Source organism: Pezoporus wallicus, unplaced genomic scaffold (assembly GCF_028554395.1).
Source record: "Pezoporus wallicus isolate ANWC-B61680 ecotype Strahan unplaced genomic scaffold, APGP_CSIRO_Pwel_v1 contig_7068, whole genome shotgun sequence".
NCBI lineage: Eukaryota > Metazoa > Chordata > Aves > Psittaciformes > Psittacidae > Pezoporus > Pezoporus wallicus.
The window spans coordinates 520,234-537,413 of record NW_026635623.1 but is presented as its reverse complement, the minus strand read 5'-3'; the positions used below and the strand labels follow the sequence as shown (position 1 = coordinate 537,413).

At 42.2% G+C, this 17,180-nt stretch overlaps 1 protein-coding gene across 3 annotated transcripts in view; it reads right to left on the bottom strand.

The window, feature by feature from the left end:
- The window catches only part of PPP2R5C (protein phosphatase 2 regulatory subunit B'gamma), an 84,434-nt gene extending 77,853 nt beyond the window's left edge, over positions 1 to 6,581 (bottom strand). For all 3 annotated transcript variants that reach the window (XM_057397074.1, XM_057397075.1, XM_057397076.1), the window contains exons 1-2: positions 6,490 to 6,581; positions 4,738 to 4,803 (exon numbers count right to left, since the gene is read on the bottom strand). In XM_057397074.1, coding sequence (XP_057253057.1) covers positions 4,738 to 4,803; positions 6,490 to 6,516 — 93 coding nt within the window. In that variant the 5' untranslated portion in view covers positions 6,517 to 6,581. The remainder of the gene's footprint in view (positions 1 to 4,737; positions 4,804 to 6,489) is intronic.
- Positions 6,582 to 17,180: the final 10,599 nt, after the last annotated feature.

Here is a 17,180-nt window from a genome sequence, read left to right as displayed (position 1 = left end):
CCGAGGCAAGTACCTTCTTCAAAGGCTGGTTAGGTCACACGAAACATGTATGTCCACAAGGTATTAAGTGTTGGCATAGCCAATCCCCACACCCAGGCATTTTTTAGTGTTATTTGGGTTGGGTTTTTTTTTTCAATTGAGTATAGGTTTGAGGCACTGGTAAACAGCCTCCCCCCCAAGTATTTTACCAGAATAGAGACACTACTCCCCCACAGGGAAAAAGAAAAAAACAAACAACCAACAACAAACCAATATGCAACAGGATAGATCTTTGTTCACAACCTGAAGACACTTAATATCCTGGACTAACTACTGAAGTAAGATGTTAGAGAGATTCAACTGCTCTGGCAACTATATAATCTGATTTATGTTTACTAACAGGTTACAACTGAAGTTAAAAAAAGCAAATATGATTAAGCTTCCATTTAAGTGTTATAAAAGTGAACAGTATGCGCAGCTGGAAACTAGAATAATTGCATTAGGGTACAGAGGAAGAAACAGACAAAGTAATGGAATTCCTTCCACCCAGGGGAGATTAAGCAGGGCTTAGGGAAAAAAAAATAAATAAGAACCATCTAAAGATGCCACTATAAAAAACTTAAATTAAATCATTAACAACAGGAAAGAAATTTTACCCAACACCTCAGCTAAGCAACCTTCTAAACCATACACTGGCTTGGAGAAAAACATACCAGGATAGAAGACCTTATATCTACTGTTTCTGAATCTCTAAAGTATCAGCTATTGACCACACAGCAAATATGAGAGGTCCACGTTGCTTCATATGTAGCATGGCTCTTTTGGTATTACATCAAGTAACCAAGACATGGGGACTGTAGTGACAGGACAAGGGTAACGAGTTAAAACTTAAACAGGGGAAGTTTAGATTGGATATAAGGAGGAAATTCTTTCCTGTTAGGGTGGTGAGGCACTGGAATGGGTTGCCCAGGGAGGTTGTGAATGCTCCATCCCTGGCAGTGTTCAAGACCAGGTTGGATGAGGCCTTGGGCGATATGGTTTAGTGTGAGGTGTCCCTGGCCATGGCAAGGGGGTTGGAACGTGATGATCTTAAGGTCCTTTCCAACCCTGACTATTCTATGATTCTAAGAATCATGTGCATTCTTTCCTGTAAACATCTGCTTGGTGGGAATACTAGAGACAGGAAAATAGGCAAGACAGACCTTGCTTTCAAACAACTTCAATAGCATTCCTTGAGATTTAAATGAAGAGGCATTTACTTCAGTAGGTGCATACTTCAGCTACAGTTTAGTACCTCTGTACATGCTTATGGGCTTCTACTGTAGTTTTCAAACTGTGACAAGTCATTTTCACCAACTTCCAGCATAGGCATCCATGACCTAGCATACTGGGAATCATTTCAATCTCTTTCCAAAGCTGTTGTACAGCTTCAGTCAACTAACATCTTTTTTCCCCTGACCGCAAGACAGAAACACACACTTGTTCATTTTTGTAAATATTACTTTTTTATCCATAGAAGTCATTCTAGCATCATTAATTCAGTTAAGTGCTATAGAAGTGTCTATAAATAAATTATTTGTGGGCTGCTGCTGCTTATGTTGTTCCTATTCTCTGAACAGTAGACAGTTTCCAGTCTTTACAATCTTCCATTAAACACACTTAAAGGCCTAAAAACATATTAATAACGTGGTCCATCATATTTCCATATTTACTAGTCTTCACTATCTTAAAAAATACCCTCCTTTCTGCTCAAATAAGCACCAGCTAACATACGTCATGATTACAGCCAGCCACATTACCATGTAAAGTCTACATTAATATTTGTGTGCAATTACTCTATTAATTAAGTTAATGAGTCAAGCACTGAGGTGTTATAAATTGTATGAAGACTAAATAATGCCCACTGGGAATGGCAATCATACTATATGTGCCAGTCACATTCATAGAATGGCTAGGGTTAAAAAGGATCTTAAGATCATCTAGTTCCAACCCCCCTGCTATGCGCAGGAACATTTCACCCCAGACCATGTCACCCAAGGCTCTGTCCAACCTGGCCTTGAACACTTGCCAGGGATGGAGCATTTACACTTCTTTGAGCAACCTGTTCTAGTGCCTCACCACCTTCACAGTAAAGAACTTTCTTATAACTAATCTAAACCTTCCCTGTTTAAGTTTAAACCCATCATCCCTTGTTTTGATGCTACAGTCCCTGATGAAGAGTCCCTTCTCCAGCATCCTTGTAGGCCCTCTTCAGATACTGGAAGGCTGCTATGAGGTCTCCACACAGCCTTCTCCAGGCTGAACAGCCTCAACTTTCTCAGCCCGTCTTCGTACGGGAGATGCTCCAGTCCCCTTACCATCCTCGTGGCCTTCCTCTGGACTTGCTCCGACAGCTCTATGTCCTTCTTATGCTGAGGACACTAGAACTGCACACAGTACTACAAGTGGGGTCTCGTGAGAGCAGAGTAGAGGGGCAGGATCACCTCCTTTGACCTGCTGGTCATGCTCCTTTTGATGCAGCCCAGGATACAGCTGGCTTTCTGGGCTGAGAGCGCACGTTGCCAGCTCATGTTCATTTTCTCATTGACCAACACCCCCAAGTCCTTCTGCACTGGGCTGCTCTGAATCACTACTCTGCCCAGCCTATAGCTGTGACTCGGAATACCCTGACCCAGGTGTAGAAACTTGCACTTCGCTACACTGAACTTCATGAGGTTGACATTGGCCCACCTGTCAAGCCTGTCAAGGTCCCTCTTGATGGCATCCCTTCCTTCCAGTGTATCAACTGAACCCCATAGCTTAGTGTCATCAGCAAACTTGCTGAGGGCGCCTCAATCCCACCACCATGTTGCCAACAAAGATCGGTTCCAACACCGAACTCCCAGTCCCTTTCCCATTCTGCTCCTACTCACATATGATTAAGCATCATAGATAAGTAAACTGTAGTTTTCACTGGGAGTTCTATCAGGAAGGACAACTGAAAAAGAAAAATGCATGTACACTAAAACATATTATAGAAACATAGAACAGTTTGGGCTGGAAAGGACCTTAAGATCATCTAGTCCAACACCTCTACCATGGACTGGGACACCTTGCACTAAACCATGTTGCCTAAGGCTCTGTCTACCCTGGCCTTGAACACCACCAGGGATGGAGCATTAACAACTTCCTTGGGCAACCCATTCCAGTGCCTCATCACCCTCACAGTAAAGAACTTCTTCCTTATATCTAACCTAAACTTCCCCTGTTTAAGTTTCTCCTATTGAAATTCAAGTCTCTTACATTTAAAAAAAAAAATTAAGAAAAAAAAGAAAGAAAAGAAAAAGACATCAAATCTGCAAACACAGAAATTACAAACAAAACTGCATATATGTTTTAGTTAACATTTAAAGCTCTCAACTAATCAACCATGGGAGCTTTACAATCTACCCTGAAGTACCAACAAGGAATAAGAAAATAAATTTTGGTCTCAGCAGCCTGTTATTCAGAAACTTGAGTAAATAAGCAGTCAACCAACTTACAGCAAAGCTACTGAAAATGACAAGTCTTACAGTTGCACAGAAGCTAAACTTTTAGCCAAAACCCAATACTTTAACATCACAGCAATATACTGTAAAGACAGAATGTATCACAATAAAGTACATCTATTTACACCTCTATAAACATCTACACCAACAGATTTCTTATTTTATTCTATGAGCTTTCCTAGTAGCTAAGATTCCTCCACCAAAACTCAATCAACTCTTACCTGAATTTGCTGAAATACTTTTACAAGGAGTTTACAAGTTTTAATGATCTTACTTTAAGATGCTAGTATGCATCTTTCTGCAAAGCAAACAAATGAGAACTCATTGAAGTGCATCAGAAAAAGCATACTAAATATTCCCACCCACCTACCCTCAACACTCATTTCAGGAAGGAGAAAATGGTAAAGCTGAACGTGTATTTTTGTTCTCAAACACTGTTTTTTAGTATCAAGACATGTAGCTTAGAGGCTGAAATACATAAGCTTTTAAGTTTAGCATTTTGCATTTGGTCTGGTGTGAACATTTTAAATGAAATTTCAGAATCCCTCTGAACAGTGGATTTCCAAATTAAGCAGATCTATTAATTCCAAGTTTCTGGATTAATGTGGGAAAAGAAGTGAATAATGATTTAATAGACCTCTTTCAAGTATTACACCTTGCTGGTGAACAAAACAGAGAGCAATGCAGAAGGAAGAGGAAAAAAAAGATAAAAATAATTAGCATCAAGAACCAAACTCCAAACAAACTCCACTGTATACCGATAAAAACAAATCAATCAACAAAACAACTGGCAGCCTTTGATTAAGCCTAAGGTATCCTAACAATAAAACAGGCTACTGACACTTAGCTGACATGCCAACCTTGACAGTTTGAGAGAAGAGGGCACTGGGAATTACAGAGGATGCTAAAAACTGGAATAAGCAACTAGTAGACAAGCCTCAAACCTCACAATAAGACTAGAAAAGTAAAATGGATGTATGGCTTAACCAAAAAGAAAACATGAATACTTAAGGCTGCAGCGAGCAAGCATTTACTCTAAATAAAATTACCTTCCTCAAGAGCATGTTCTCCTAATTTTTGTCAAATGCCAGAGCAGTAGTTCCAACAATCACTTTCCATTAAAAACCACTTGTCATGTCAAAATTACAACCACCTAGAAAAATTCAGAACATTCTTCAGAAGTAATGACAAATTTACCTGGAAAAAACTTACATATTTTAGTAATACTTACCTCATGCTCCTGGTTATCTTGTCCCTCTTTGCCACTTTTTCCACTCTTGACTGATTTTGCAGGTTCCTTTAAAAAAAAAAAAAAAAGTTTTCAGTCGCAGTTATTTTGAAAAAGAGATCTAGACAGATTTTTCAAGCCAAGAAATTAGGTTTTCTTTAGACACCCTCTAAAAGTACCAAAGTTGATAGGACAAAAATTATACAATTTTATTGGAAGATCTAAATAGTGAACTATCTATCTCTACAAAGCTGCTTTAAAGATTTTTCATCTGCAGGAAGGTTTTAGAATTTTATTTATGCCTCAAAATTCATCCATAAAGTATATAAAGAAAAGCTTTCACACAGGTAAGTAGGCACGGACAAATTCAATGCAAGTAATTTGAACCATGCCTAAGAACTTACCCTTACTGTCTTTGTTTTTTAACTTCAGGAATATTTATATTTAGTTTAGCTTTGAAACTAGCATCAGTGCCAGTTTTACATTTCATTATTTGTCTGTTCTAGGGGCTAGAGAGTCTAGTATAGAATCAGGGCCATAACTCAAATTTCTCCCTCCCAGCATTATATTTAACTTGCACCCTTTACCCAAAGCATATTTTTGAGATTCGTTATCCTCAGAAAGTAAAGTATAAATGTTTTTACTATCAACTGTGGCAAGAATATTGAGGAAAAAGTTAAAACAAACCAACCCCCATAAACTGTAACACCCAAGCTCCCTACATCTAATTTTAAAATGCTGAAAAACTAAAAGACAAGCAGAAGTCAACTGAAAACAGAAGGTGTAGAGGGAGATCAGCTGGATGAGGCAGACCGTAATACTTCACTGTTTCTGACTTCCACTCATATGGCTAATTGTCTGTCATATTAAATGCAGTACAGTTAACTTGCTGTTGGATTTTGAAGTTTTCTGCAACCATTACTTGTGCAAGATCCTTTCGTGACTGCCAGAAAAGTCACTCCCGGGAGTACCGGGGAAAACGGAGGCAATGCAGGGCCAAAGCTAGATCCTCTCCCACTGTCAGGCAAAGGAGGTGAAAAGATTTCGAGTGGTGCTCCTTGAGTGCTCACGGTGATTCCCCAAGCACAACTTCAGCTGCAGCCATAGCCATGCAGCTGTGAAACTTCCCAGGACTGTGACCGGGAAAGCAGCTGTAGGGCACCCCCCACCCTCAGCCCTGCCGTACCGCCATGAAAAACGCCCCTGCACCCCGAAACATATGCGGCCCAACGCGAGGTAGGGGACCCCCGTACCAGCTCAGCCTCCCCCTAGGCACGGCGGAGCACGTTTTCCTTCCCCTCCCTCCAGCACTCCTCCGCACGCCAAAACCACGGCCTCTCTCCACTGACCCCCATCTCTCCGGCTGCCCCCAAGTCCGCGCCCGCCTTTCGCGGGCTCCGCTCCCCCACTTTGCCGGGCAGACCCCAGGGACCCGGCGAGACGACACCGGGACTTCCCTTTCCCCGGCGGCCACGGCATCCCCCAGACTAGGCCTCACCGGGAGCTACCCCCTCCCCAGCGCCCGGCTCCCGGGGGAAGTCAGGGGTCCGGCATACAACAGTGCAAGGACCGGGCGGCCCATCACCCGGTTCCCTCCAGCGGCAGGGAACGCCCCGCTGCCAGCCTCAGCGCGGGGCTGCGCTCGCCACTGCTGCCCCCAGCAGCGCTCTGCCCCAGCCCCTCCTCCCCGCGGGGCCTGGGCCCCACAGCTTCCCCACGCAGGACCCAAGCCCACCCACGACCGCAGCGACTCACTTTTTCCTTCTTGTTTTTATTCGGCATGGCCGCCCCACGCAACGCGGCCGGAGAGGCGCAACCGCCGCGGCCCCACTCCGCGCCGCACCCGCGCCGCACCCGCGCCGCTGCACCCCCCCGGCCTCGACTCTGGCCCGCCCTCCCCCCACCCCCTTCCTCCTCCGCCCCCCGCCCGCCGTGAGCGGGCCGCTGCCCCACCATTGGCTGCCCTTGTCACGTGACCCGAGGCTCCCGAAACGTCACGTCGTAGGCCGGGCTTGCGACGGCTACCAGCTCCGTGCCTCCTGTCGCTGTCGCGAGTGGCGGTGGCGACAGGGACATGGCCGGGCTGGGTCCCCGGCTCTCCCCGCTCCGCCCGGGCTGAGGGGCGGCCCCGCGGCGCCAACCACGCCTTGAGGTGGTCCCCTCAAACTAAGCTGTTTCGCCCCAAACCCGCCGCATCTCTGAGGGGAAACAGCGGGGCACGCTGAGGTGTCTCCATCTCCTCTGATAGGATCCGCCTCAGCCGATGACACCCCGTGGGAAGTGCTGGGTCCCTGCAGCCCCCTGGGCGCGAGGTGCCAACCGCAGCCCGCCCTTGAGTTGAGGGGTGCGGGTTTGGCCGCTGTGGCTGCAGGGAGAGGTGGGTTCCCCCCGTGCGGTGTCCGGGAGCCTGTCCCTGGAGAGCTGCCCAGGTCTAATGAAGAAAAAATAAAAGCAGGGCATGTCGGAAGCACGCTGGTCCTCTCATGCAAATCCAGCGTGGGCATCATCAGTTTGAGGACTTCGACATATGCTTGCAGGATAAAGAAAAGGTGAGCTTTGCATAGTTGCAGCCTGATTTCATAACAGTATCTCGATCCCTTGTTTTTTTTCCAAAAGCCTGGGTCTAGATGGGTTGTTTCCATGATGCCCACCGGTACCAGATTATTTTTTTCTTTTTCTCAAACAAATCACCCTTAAATCTCTTAAAAGTAGAATGCAAAAATCAGAACAGTCTGCTTTACCAAAAGAAGAAAAGAGCATATCCAATGACTGGAAATACTGCAAACTGTGTTTCTTACCGGACCAGATTAAGCCCCAAAATACTGTTACCTGAGGGGAAAAAAAAACTACCACAGGGAGTATTAATACTGATAATAATGCCAGTATATAAAGTATTTGAAATTTAGGTTGGATATGGTTATTAAATGCTAATTGTGCTGTGCTACTAAAGGATAGAAAAAATACAGCCTAATAAATACCAGCATAAAAGTGAGATCGATCTTCCTTACCCAACCTATGAGAATCAAAGCCAGCATAAATGAATTTCTGGGCTCTAATTTTTAGGAGCTGGGATTTCTAATAACCACTTGTTTCTGATATGATGGTATCTAACATCAGCTTGTATCCATTATATTTGGACACTTCGCTTTTGCTCTGGTTAAAGAACAAAGAAACCCTCCCTTTTCCAAGCCCTGCAAAGAAGTCTAGTCACTATGGAGAGCTGCTTCTTCTTGCTTCAGTCCCTTTCCTGCTGCTTCAGTCCCTTTCCTGCTGCTTCAGTTCCTTTCCTGCTTCTTCAGTCCCCTTCCTGCTTCTTCAGTGCTAGAAAATAAATTATGCCTGCCTTTCCCTAATTTTTTCTGGTCTGAGGATTTATAAATGAGGTGCAGTTATTACTTGTGTGCTTCTGTTAAGAGTCAGTCATGAATGAGTTCCTACTAATAAATGAGGTTTCTGACAACAGAACAAAATGGATTTGGAATGTACTGTCCTGGGTTCAGCAGTAGCAGTCATGTTTCTCCTCCTTGGTAGCTGGTGCAGTGCAGTGTTTTGACTTTCGTCTCAGGAACAGAGCTGATAGCGATGTTTTGGTTTGGCCAAGGACTTTGTGAGCCTCATGCTCTGCCAGGGAGGAGGGGAAGCCAGGAGGAAGCAGAGACAGGACACCTGACCCAAACTGACCAAAGAGGTATTCCATACCACAGCACGTCATGCCCAGGATGTAACTGGGAGTTAGCCGGAAGGGCTGTGAGACTGCAGGGTTGGAGGAGGTATCGGTCGGTGCTTGGTCGGGCTGAGGGGGGCAAGTTATGTCGGCTGGTGCTGAAGTGTTGTATTCTTTTCCCTTGTTATTTCCTTTATCATTGTTATTATTGGTGGTAGCAGTAGTGATTTGTGTTATACCTTAGTTACTAAACTGTTCTTATCTCAACCCGTGGGAGTTGCATTCTTTTCGATTCTCCTCTCTGTCCCACCGAGAGCAGGGGGAGGGCAAGAAAGGGGGGGAAGTGAGCGAACGAATTACCTGACTGGGTTTAAACCACGACACAATAAAGGGGGGAATCTACCTCTGTCTCTATTTCGGAGTTTGATCGGTGTATAAAACAGTTTGTACAGCTGAGGATAAACTTGGGAGCTTCCAGTTCTTTGTTAGGTTTCAGTTTCATGGAACCTTAAACTGCTCTTAATTCCCAGCTGTTGTGTTCCTATCTCCCTCCTCTGCACTGATGCTGGTACTGTGCAGCTCCTTAAACCAATTTGTAGAATTGAACAGGTTAAAAACTCTCCCTGTCCCCCGTGTCATGTTCCCCCCCTTCTCTTTTCCTTCCTTCCCTCCCCCCCCCCCAATGATGTGGGTTTTTTTTTAACTTCTTGAACTGGCACACCATCACTTGCTTCTGTAAACACTAGCATTGGCCAAAGGAAGGGGTGGAAATACGTGGCGGGGGTGTGATGTGACTTCAACAGCCTAGATTTAGATCAGTTTAAGCAGCTTAATGAGTTTCTCATTGGCTCTTGGCCTCCTTTGTGCTTGCTAGTGCTCATAGTTTTTCCAAATAATGGAAAAACTCTGTCAGTTTAGTTGTTACCCAAGTACTTCTGAATAGTGGCAGCAAAAAATATATCTGTCCTTATTTTGCTTTTAGTTGGGAAATCTTGACTCAATGTGTCTGAATACAGCTTTAGAAGATGGCACAGACTTGATTAACATTTCGGAGGTTTTCTTTGTGACCACAGATGTAGAAACTCTTATGAAAACTTGACTCCCCCTCACCTCACTTTCTGGGGAAAGAGCTTTATTCATCAGTAACAGAAAGCAATTGTGTTTTTCAAGGCCTGCTGTATTATATGAAATAATCAGTGGGTGGAGGTGGTTTACAAGAAAAACAGTTCCATCTGTAGGTATGCTCTAGTGACTTTGTAAAAGAATGAGAATAAGACAGGTGACTTACATTTTCATGCAACACTAAGACAAAATCTTATTTTTACTACAGTGGTACGTCACTGTGGGCCTAATTAGTCTGCTACAGAGTAGGAATAACTATGTAAATAAGGTGATGCAATACAAGTGTGAGTATGACTATATTAATATTTGCGTTAACTTCTGAACATGTTTTGTGCAAACTAAATGTTTTCAAAAACCAGAATAGATTCAGAATGATTAGGCTATCTCTGTAGTTAAAATAGCAAAAAACTAATGTATGCAGCACAGCTACATTTTTTTACTGTACTGATTAAATTGTCTACATTTGCAGAAGTTAAATTGCCAAATAATTTCAAGTCTGTATAATATTTAATAGTCTGAAACTGCGCCAAATGTCCAGTGTGCTAATAAAAGGGGAATATTTACACAGTCCCTTCCAACTCAATTGGATAGTACTTTCTTTTTACTTTTTTTTTTTTTTTAATCCCTTTACAAGAGTTGAGCAGTCATGCCCTGGCCCGAGTTTATTGAACAGAGCACTGTCACTGTGGTAGGGATAACTTCCATCCCCAGTTGTATGATTTTACTACTTTCCATGCTCTCTCTCTAGTTCAGTTGAGTGATCTGCCAGTTTAAATTGCTAAAATGGCACAAAACTGACTGAAAAGGGAAGACAGGAGACAATGAGACCTTTTGCTAGCAAGCTGTTAATTTAGCTCAACTGAAACTATGCAACTGCACTTTCGGACAAAATTTGAGAAGCCAGCGAAGTGTCATCGTTATATCTAATTGTCAAACATTGGCAGGCTGTTTCTTAAAACACTTCTTTACAGACTGAAGCAGAGTGTGGCTATAGCAAAGGCAGGACTTCTTTGACCAGGGCATCATCCCAGTGAGGTCAGCGTGGCAATAGTCACCAGCCTGAGACAAGGCAAGGCAACAGGTCAGGGGGCCATCCAAGAAGTCCACTCAGGAGCAACAACAGAGGGCCAAAGACCAGAGGGGAGGCAAGGCTACCTATAATGCAAATCCAAAATTACAGAAGACAAGCCCGAGAGAGGACTGCTTATATTATCAGTCTAAGGTTCGTCCAGTAGACTGGGGCCAGAGACAAGACTACCTATAATGTATGCCTGAGGTCCACCTAGGAAGTTCAGTCAATAAGTCATGCTGGAAGGAGACAGAGTCAGACACAGATACAACTCTGATGAAGCAGGCCAGGCTTGGGTGCCAACGCCAGAGCTTAAATGGAGCTCCTGGACCTGTTGGAAATGTTGTCATGTATGGCTGGTAACTGGCAGGGTATTCGACATTGTCAATAGCTACTGTCCATGTTCAATAACACATTGATTCTGGAATTCTCTTTGAGTCAACTTAATTTTAAATGAACATGAAAAAAAATAAACATGGAGAACTCATGCAGAATGTTACTGAGGCATAGTACTGGTTTTGGCTGGGATACAGTTGCATTTCTTTGTTAGTAGCTTATATGGGGCTAGCTGTGTTTTGGATTTTTGATGAGAACAGTGTTGATAACACGTTATTGCTGAGCAGTGCTTACACAGAGTTAAGGCTTTTTCTGCTTCTCATACCACCACACCAGCGAGTAGGCTGGGGATGCACTAGAAGTTGGAAGGAGACACAGCCAGGACAGCTGACCCTAACTGACCAAAGGGATATTCCATACCACAAGTTGTGCTTGGCAATAAAACTGGATGGAGGGATGGGGGGGTTGGCCAGGGCTGCCATTGCTTCTTGAGGAATGGCTGGGCATCAGTTGGCTGGTAGTGAGCAATTGTTTGGGTTTTTTTTGCATCATGTGTTTTTCTTTTTTTCCCTCCTTTGTTGTTGTGGTGTGGTTTGTTTTTTTTTTTTATTATTATTATTTAATAATAAATTTTATTTATTTATTATAAATTTAATAATAAATTTTATTATTTTAAATTAAGCTGTCTTTATCTCAACCTATGAAATTTTGTACTTCTACCCTTAATGATTTTTGTCTCAGTTCTACTGCAGGTAAGTCTGTGAGTGGCTGTGTAATGCTTAGCTGCCTACTGGGGTTAAACCACAACAGGCATAGAATCATAAAATCATGGAATGGTTAGGGTTGGAAAGGACCTTAAGATCATCTAATTCCAAGCTCCCTGCCATATGGGCAGGAACGCTTCACCCTAGGCCGTGTCACCCAAGGCTCTGTCCAACCTGGCCTTGAACACTTGCCAGGAATGGAGCACTTGCCACTTCTTTGGGCAACCTGTTGCAGTGCCTCACCACCCTCACGGTAAAGAGCTTCTTCCTTTATATAACCTGAATGCCCCTATTTAAGTTTAAACCCATCATCCCTTGTCCTATCACTACAGTCCCTAATGAAGAGTCCCTCTCCAGCATCCTTGTAGGCCCCCTTCAGATACTGGAAGGCTGCTGTAAGGTCTCCAAGCAGCCTTCTCTTCTCCAGGCTGAACAGCCCGAACTTTCTCAGCCTGTCTTCGTACGAGAGGTGCTCCAAATCCCTTATCATCTTTGTGGCCCTCCTCTGGACTTGCTCCAACAGTTCCATGTCCTTCTTACGTTGAGGACACCAGAACTGCGCACAGTACTCCAGGTGGGGTCTCATGAGAGCACAAGAGAGGGGCAGGATCACCTCCTTCGACCTGCTGGTCACACTTCTTTTGATGTAGCCCAGGATACGGTTGGCTTTCTGGGCTGAGAGCACACACTGCTGGCTCATGTTCATTTTCTCATCAACCAACACCCCCAAGTCCTTCTCCTCAGGGCTGCTCGGAATCACTTTGCCCAACCTGTAGCTGTGCCTTGGATTGCCCTGACACAGGTGTGGAATAGGAATATATACAAAAATATATAATAATATTTAATGATAGTTAAAACATCTTATCTGTTTGTGGCTACAGTTTGAACACTGGTTATTAAGTATTGAAATGACCTACATGTGGGAATTTGGATGATGGTCAAAGTAAAAGACAGGCTATTAAGCCGGGTGAACTATTTGTCTTATGCAGAATGCAAATTCCTATGAAAAGTCCTTGCACTTGAGTGCTGGTACTCAAATTCGATAGAGATGGGAGTTACAAAAATAGTGGTGTTAAACCACTTTGTAGAAATCACTTGATGTTCTTCTGCCTCAGTGAAGCAAATAAAAAGATCATAAAACTAAGATTTTACTGGATGTCATGTAATTGAATCTTTCCAGGAAAATAACCTCAAAGAGGTGCAACTCTGCTGGTCTCACATTTGAAATGTGAATGTCTGCTTTCATGTTTCCACTATTCTTTTAAGTTTTATTTTTTGCATTTACAATGAATTAAGATATACTTTAAAATATTATCTAATAGTGTGTTAAAATTTATTGGAATTGCCTAGCATTCAGAGGCTGTAAGGGACAAGAATTTTTTTTGATCGTTCATCTCTTTTTTGATTCAAAAATGGTGTGCTTTGGTGCAATTTATAGTAGTCTGTTGATTCCAGCTTTTTGCTGTATTAAGTGCAGTGTTCCTATTTACAAACTACCATTCCCTCTTCCCACATGATACCAAAGGGAAGATTAATTTTGTATCAGAAGAGTGAGACTATTAACATAAAGGTAACTGCAGCTAATACTCCTACATTTTCATTTTCATCGTATTTAAGTTGGTATTTATAGAATGAATGAAGAGATCCAATTAATTGTACCTCCTGTTGATGCCATACAAGATTTTCTCTTTCAGCACTTCATACTTTTTTCTGCCTTTTTTTTTTTTTACGATTTGTCATAGCTAATGTAGCTACATATTTTTATCTCAGTGTGGGAAGAGTTGAAAGACATACTCAGAAGGCATACTCAGGACTTAACCCTGCAAGTACCATACATTTGTCTGCTTCTGAGTATGTTCAGCAGTGTCCTCATTCTCAGATGATGCATATGCTGGATTTCTGATGTTTCAGGAGCAATCCGTGCTTCCTGGTCAGATTGTATGAGTAACTACCATCAACACAGTTTTTAGCCTGCTACCCCTAGGGCAGGCTGCCTGCACCTATACTGTGCAGTGTTTGAAGGGACCTTGTAGTCTTCTGCAGGCCTTTCCACGGCCTTTTTACATACACAGCACAAATATCACTCCTTTGCTACACTTATATTCTGTGATCATGCAAGCTCGTAATGTGTACCCTAAGACGAATAATGTTTGTTTTTTAATATTGTTGCCTGAAGCTACACTGAAATCCCTCAGCATCAAGCTGCCCTAACACATCTCCTTTGTTGGTCAGGGTCACTCCTGCAGTGAAGGTTCACCTTTGTTCAAGAGCTGTGATAGTCCTCTGCCACACTGACTTCCTCTCTGCACCTTGAAGTCTGTCTTTGTGTATGAGACAACTGAACAATTTTGGAAAGTTCTTTAACGAATACCCAAGATAAAAAGAGAAATGCTTGCAGCATACCCCTTGCCTGCTACCATAGCATGTCGTCAGAGGCATGTTATGGTGACATGCCAAGCAAAAGGCTTGCAAGGATGATGTTGGAGGATTGGACCAAGTGAGACTTCATACTCAAACTGTTTCCTGGAGCTATCTAGCTACTGAATGGATTCTGGGGTTTGTCTGAGAGGAAGTCATGCTTCGAAGGATATTCCATGAATAATCAAGCATGCTCGCGGAGTGAAATCTAATGAAGAGGACTTTGGAGCAAAACGTGATAATTCAGACTGATGGTATAGGTGCACTCAAAATCTCCTTATGCATTATGTTGGGAGCCTTGGTCTTTAATTCAGTTGCAGATTCTACTTGTGGCAAAACTCCTGAGTCCATCATCCTAGATGCTGCTTTTCAGCGTAAGAGTTATAAGACTTTGTCAGCTTTGTCAGACCACAATATTTCTGCTTAGTCACATTTTCAAAGATGTTCGCTCCGTTTTCACTGAAGGTTTAAAAAAAATCAGATACTCTGAAAGAGTTTAGACTGAGCAATTAAACATTGGCAATGTATATAAGCATTTCAAACTAGTTAAGCAAACTTAACTACAGATTTTTCTTCCATCTGTATTTATATCATGCTGTGTACTGACTGTCTGGTATGCCTGTAGACTTTGCCCCAAAGTTAACTTTGTCTACATCTTGTGTTCCATATTTATTTTAAAAATTCTGTATAGGTATGAGTTGTGTTTACATTTATAGTATCATTTCTTAGGCATGTTGGAATTTCTTTTGAACACCAGGTTGGTGAAATGAAAGTACTGAGAGACAATAACATGGGAAGACAATTACTATGAAGTCAAAACCCAAGGCCTTTGACAGATTTTGTGCCTGCATGCCTTTCACAGAAGCATGGCATATAATCTTTATACCTGATGCATTCCCTTTGCAAAGAGATTTGGGGAGTTTTTAACTTTATGGTCTTTCTTGCTGTCCTGTACAGCAAAAAACTGTAGTTTTTTCCTGTCTGCAAAAATCATAGAATAGTTAGGGTTGGAAAGGCCCTTAAGATCATCTAGTTCCAACCCCCCTGCCATGGGCAGGGACGCCTCACCTAGACCATGTTGCCCAAGTGTCTGTCCAATCTGGCCTTGAAAACTGCCAGGGATTTATTAATGTCATTTATGGATGTGAGCTGAGCTAATTAATCACAGCTGTTCTTACAGATTTTAATTTCCACGAAACAGCTTGTGTCTCCAGCATGCTGTATGTCTCTGCTTTTGCTTTTATTACTATCTTACATGTTTCTTTCCAAATTTATCAGAAGACTTTCTGTTCATATGTTTCTTGGCTGTTTGGAGAAGTGTTCCATATACATGTAACAGTGATTCAAGAATCAGTTGTGAGAGCTGTTTTTCCCTTCCTTTCATAGGGTCTGACAAAATATTTTTATGCAGTCATTTGCCTATCTTGCATTTTTTTAATTTATAGAATAAATGCTCAGATTATGTCATGGATCCCTTTATTTGCTTTTCAGAGAAAGAATTAGCAGGCATTTGAATGAAAGTTAACTGCTTTTAGTATAAGTTGAAATGGAAAAACCCTGTTATTAGCACACAGAATCATAGAATCATCACATGGTTTGGGTTGGAAAGGACTTTAAGATCATCTAGTTTCATCACCCCTGCCATGGGCAGGGATGCCTCACCCTAGGCCATGTCGCCCAAGGCTCTGTCCAGCTTGGCCTTGAACACTGCCAGGAATGGAGCATTTGCCACTTCTTTGGGCAATCTGTTCCAGTGCCTCACCACCCTCACAGTAAAGAATTTCTTCCTTGTATCTAACCTGAACTTTCCCTGTTTAAGTTTGGTAACTGCCTGTCTGTAATTCCCATGGCACTTTAAATTTAAAGCTTCTTTCATATATGTAAAAAGGGTAGTGGTAATAAGGTAAATAAAGTGTGTAAATAAATGAGATAAGGTACATAAGATATATAAACAATACTTTGTGTTTAGAGCATTCCCCTGTGCTTTTTAAAAGACATGTTTGTTAGCCATCAGTGTGCCAGTAGCAATTAATGTTAGACCATCAAAAGACCTTTTAAACGCAAAGCAACTGAACTTGCCACCTCTTAAAAATCCACTTTTCCATTCATTTCAGGTTGATTTTATTCTCTTTGTTTTGTTTAAAAGTTAAATTAGTCACTGAAAAAAAAAATAAAACTGATAGACATTAATTAAAACTGGCCACTGAAGAAGTGTAATGTGTGCTAAATTCATTATCCCACTTGCACCTTGGTTTCAAACTTGTTTTGAAGGCTTGAACCTTTAGACATGAAAGGATCGTCAAGTCTTCTGGCCTACTTAACCCTGAGTTTGAAAACAGCATGCTGGCTTTGTTAACCAGGTTGTACAGGAAAAGCCAGGCTAAGACTGGTTATTACATATTGGCTACTGAATACCTGTCAAATAGTGACTTTCAGTTATGATAACATGAGGTAGATCTGAAGCAGTTACCCTGAGATGAAAAGCTGTGTATCCCCTTACCAGTCACTTGAGCTGTTCAGTGTCCATCTGCTGATTTGAGAAGAAAACATCATTAATAATGTATTCATGAATTGTGCTCTTGCTTTTATGTTGCTATTAGTTTTTCCAGTGTGAGCTATTCTCAGCATTATTTAGCTTCTGAGCTCTAATGTCTCCTTAGTAGCCATGGCAAGTTGTTTGGTATTTTCTGTTTTAGGGGATATAAGGAATTAAAACATATGGTGTGACATTAAAATTGATCCATGAGTATGAGGTTGCTTAGATTTTGCATGAGAGTCTATACTACATTAATACATTTAGCACTGCCTTGAAATACTTTCGCAAAGAGGGAGTCTGAGAAAAAAAAGAGTAATTTATATCATAGTTTATTAAAGCTAACACAGCCACAATTGTCTAGTACTTAATAATATAAATCACTTAATACTATGAAATGAGTGAGATAATGTTTTGGATTTAGGGAGAGGAATGCTGATATAAGTTGGTGCAGCTCTATCAAAGTCAGTGGAAATGTCAATGCCAGCAAAATGGCCAAAAAACACCTAGAGAATTTTGTTTGGTTTGGACAGTGTTTTT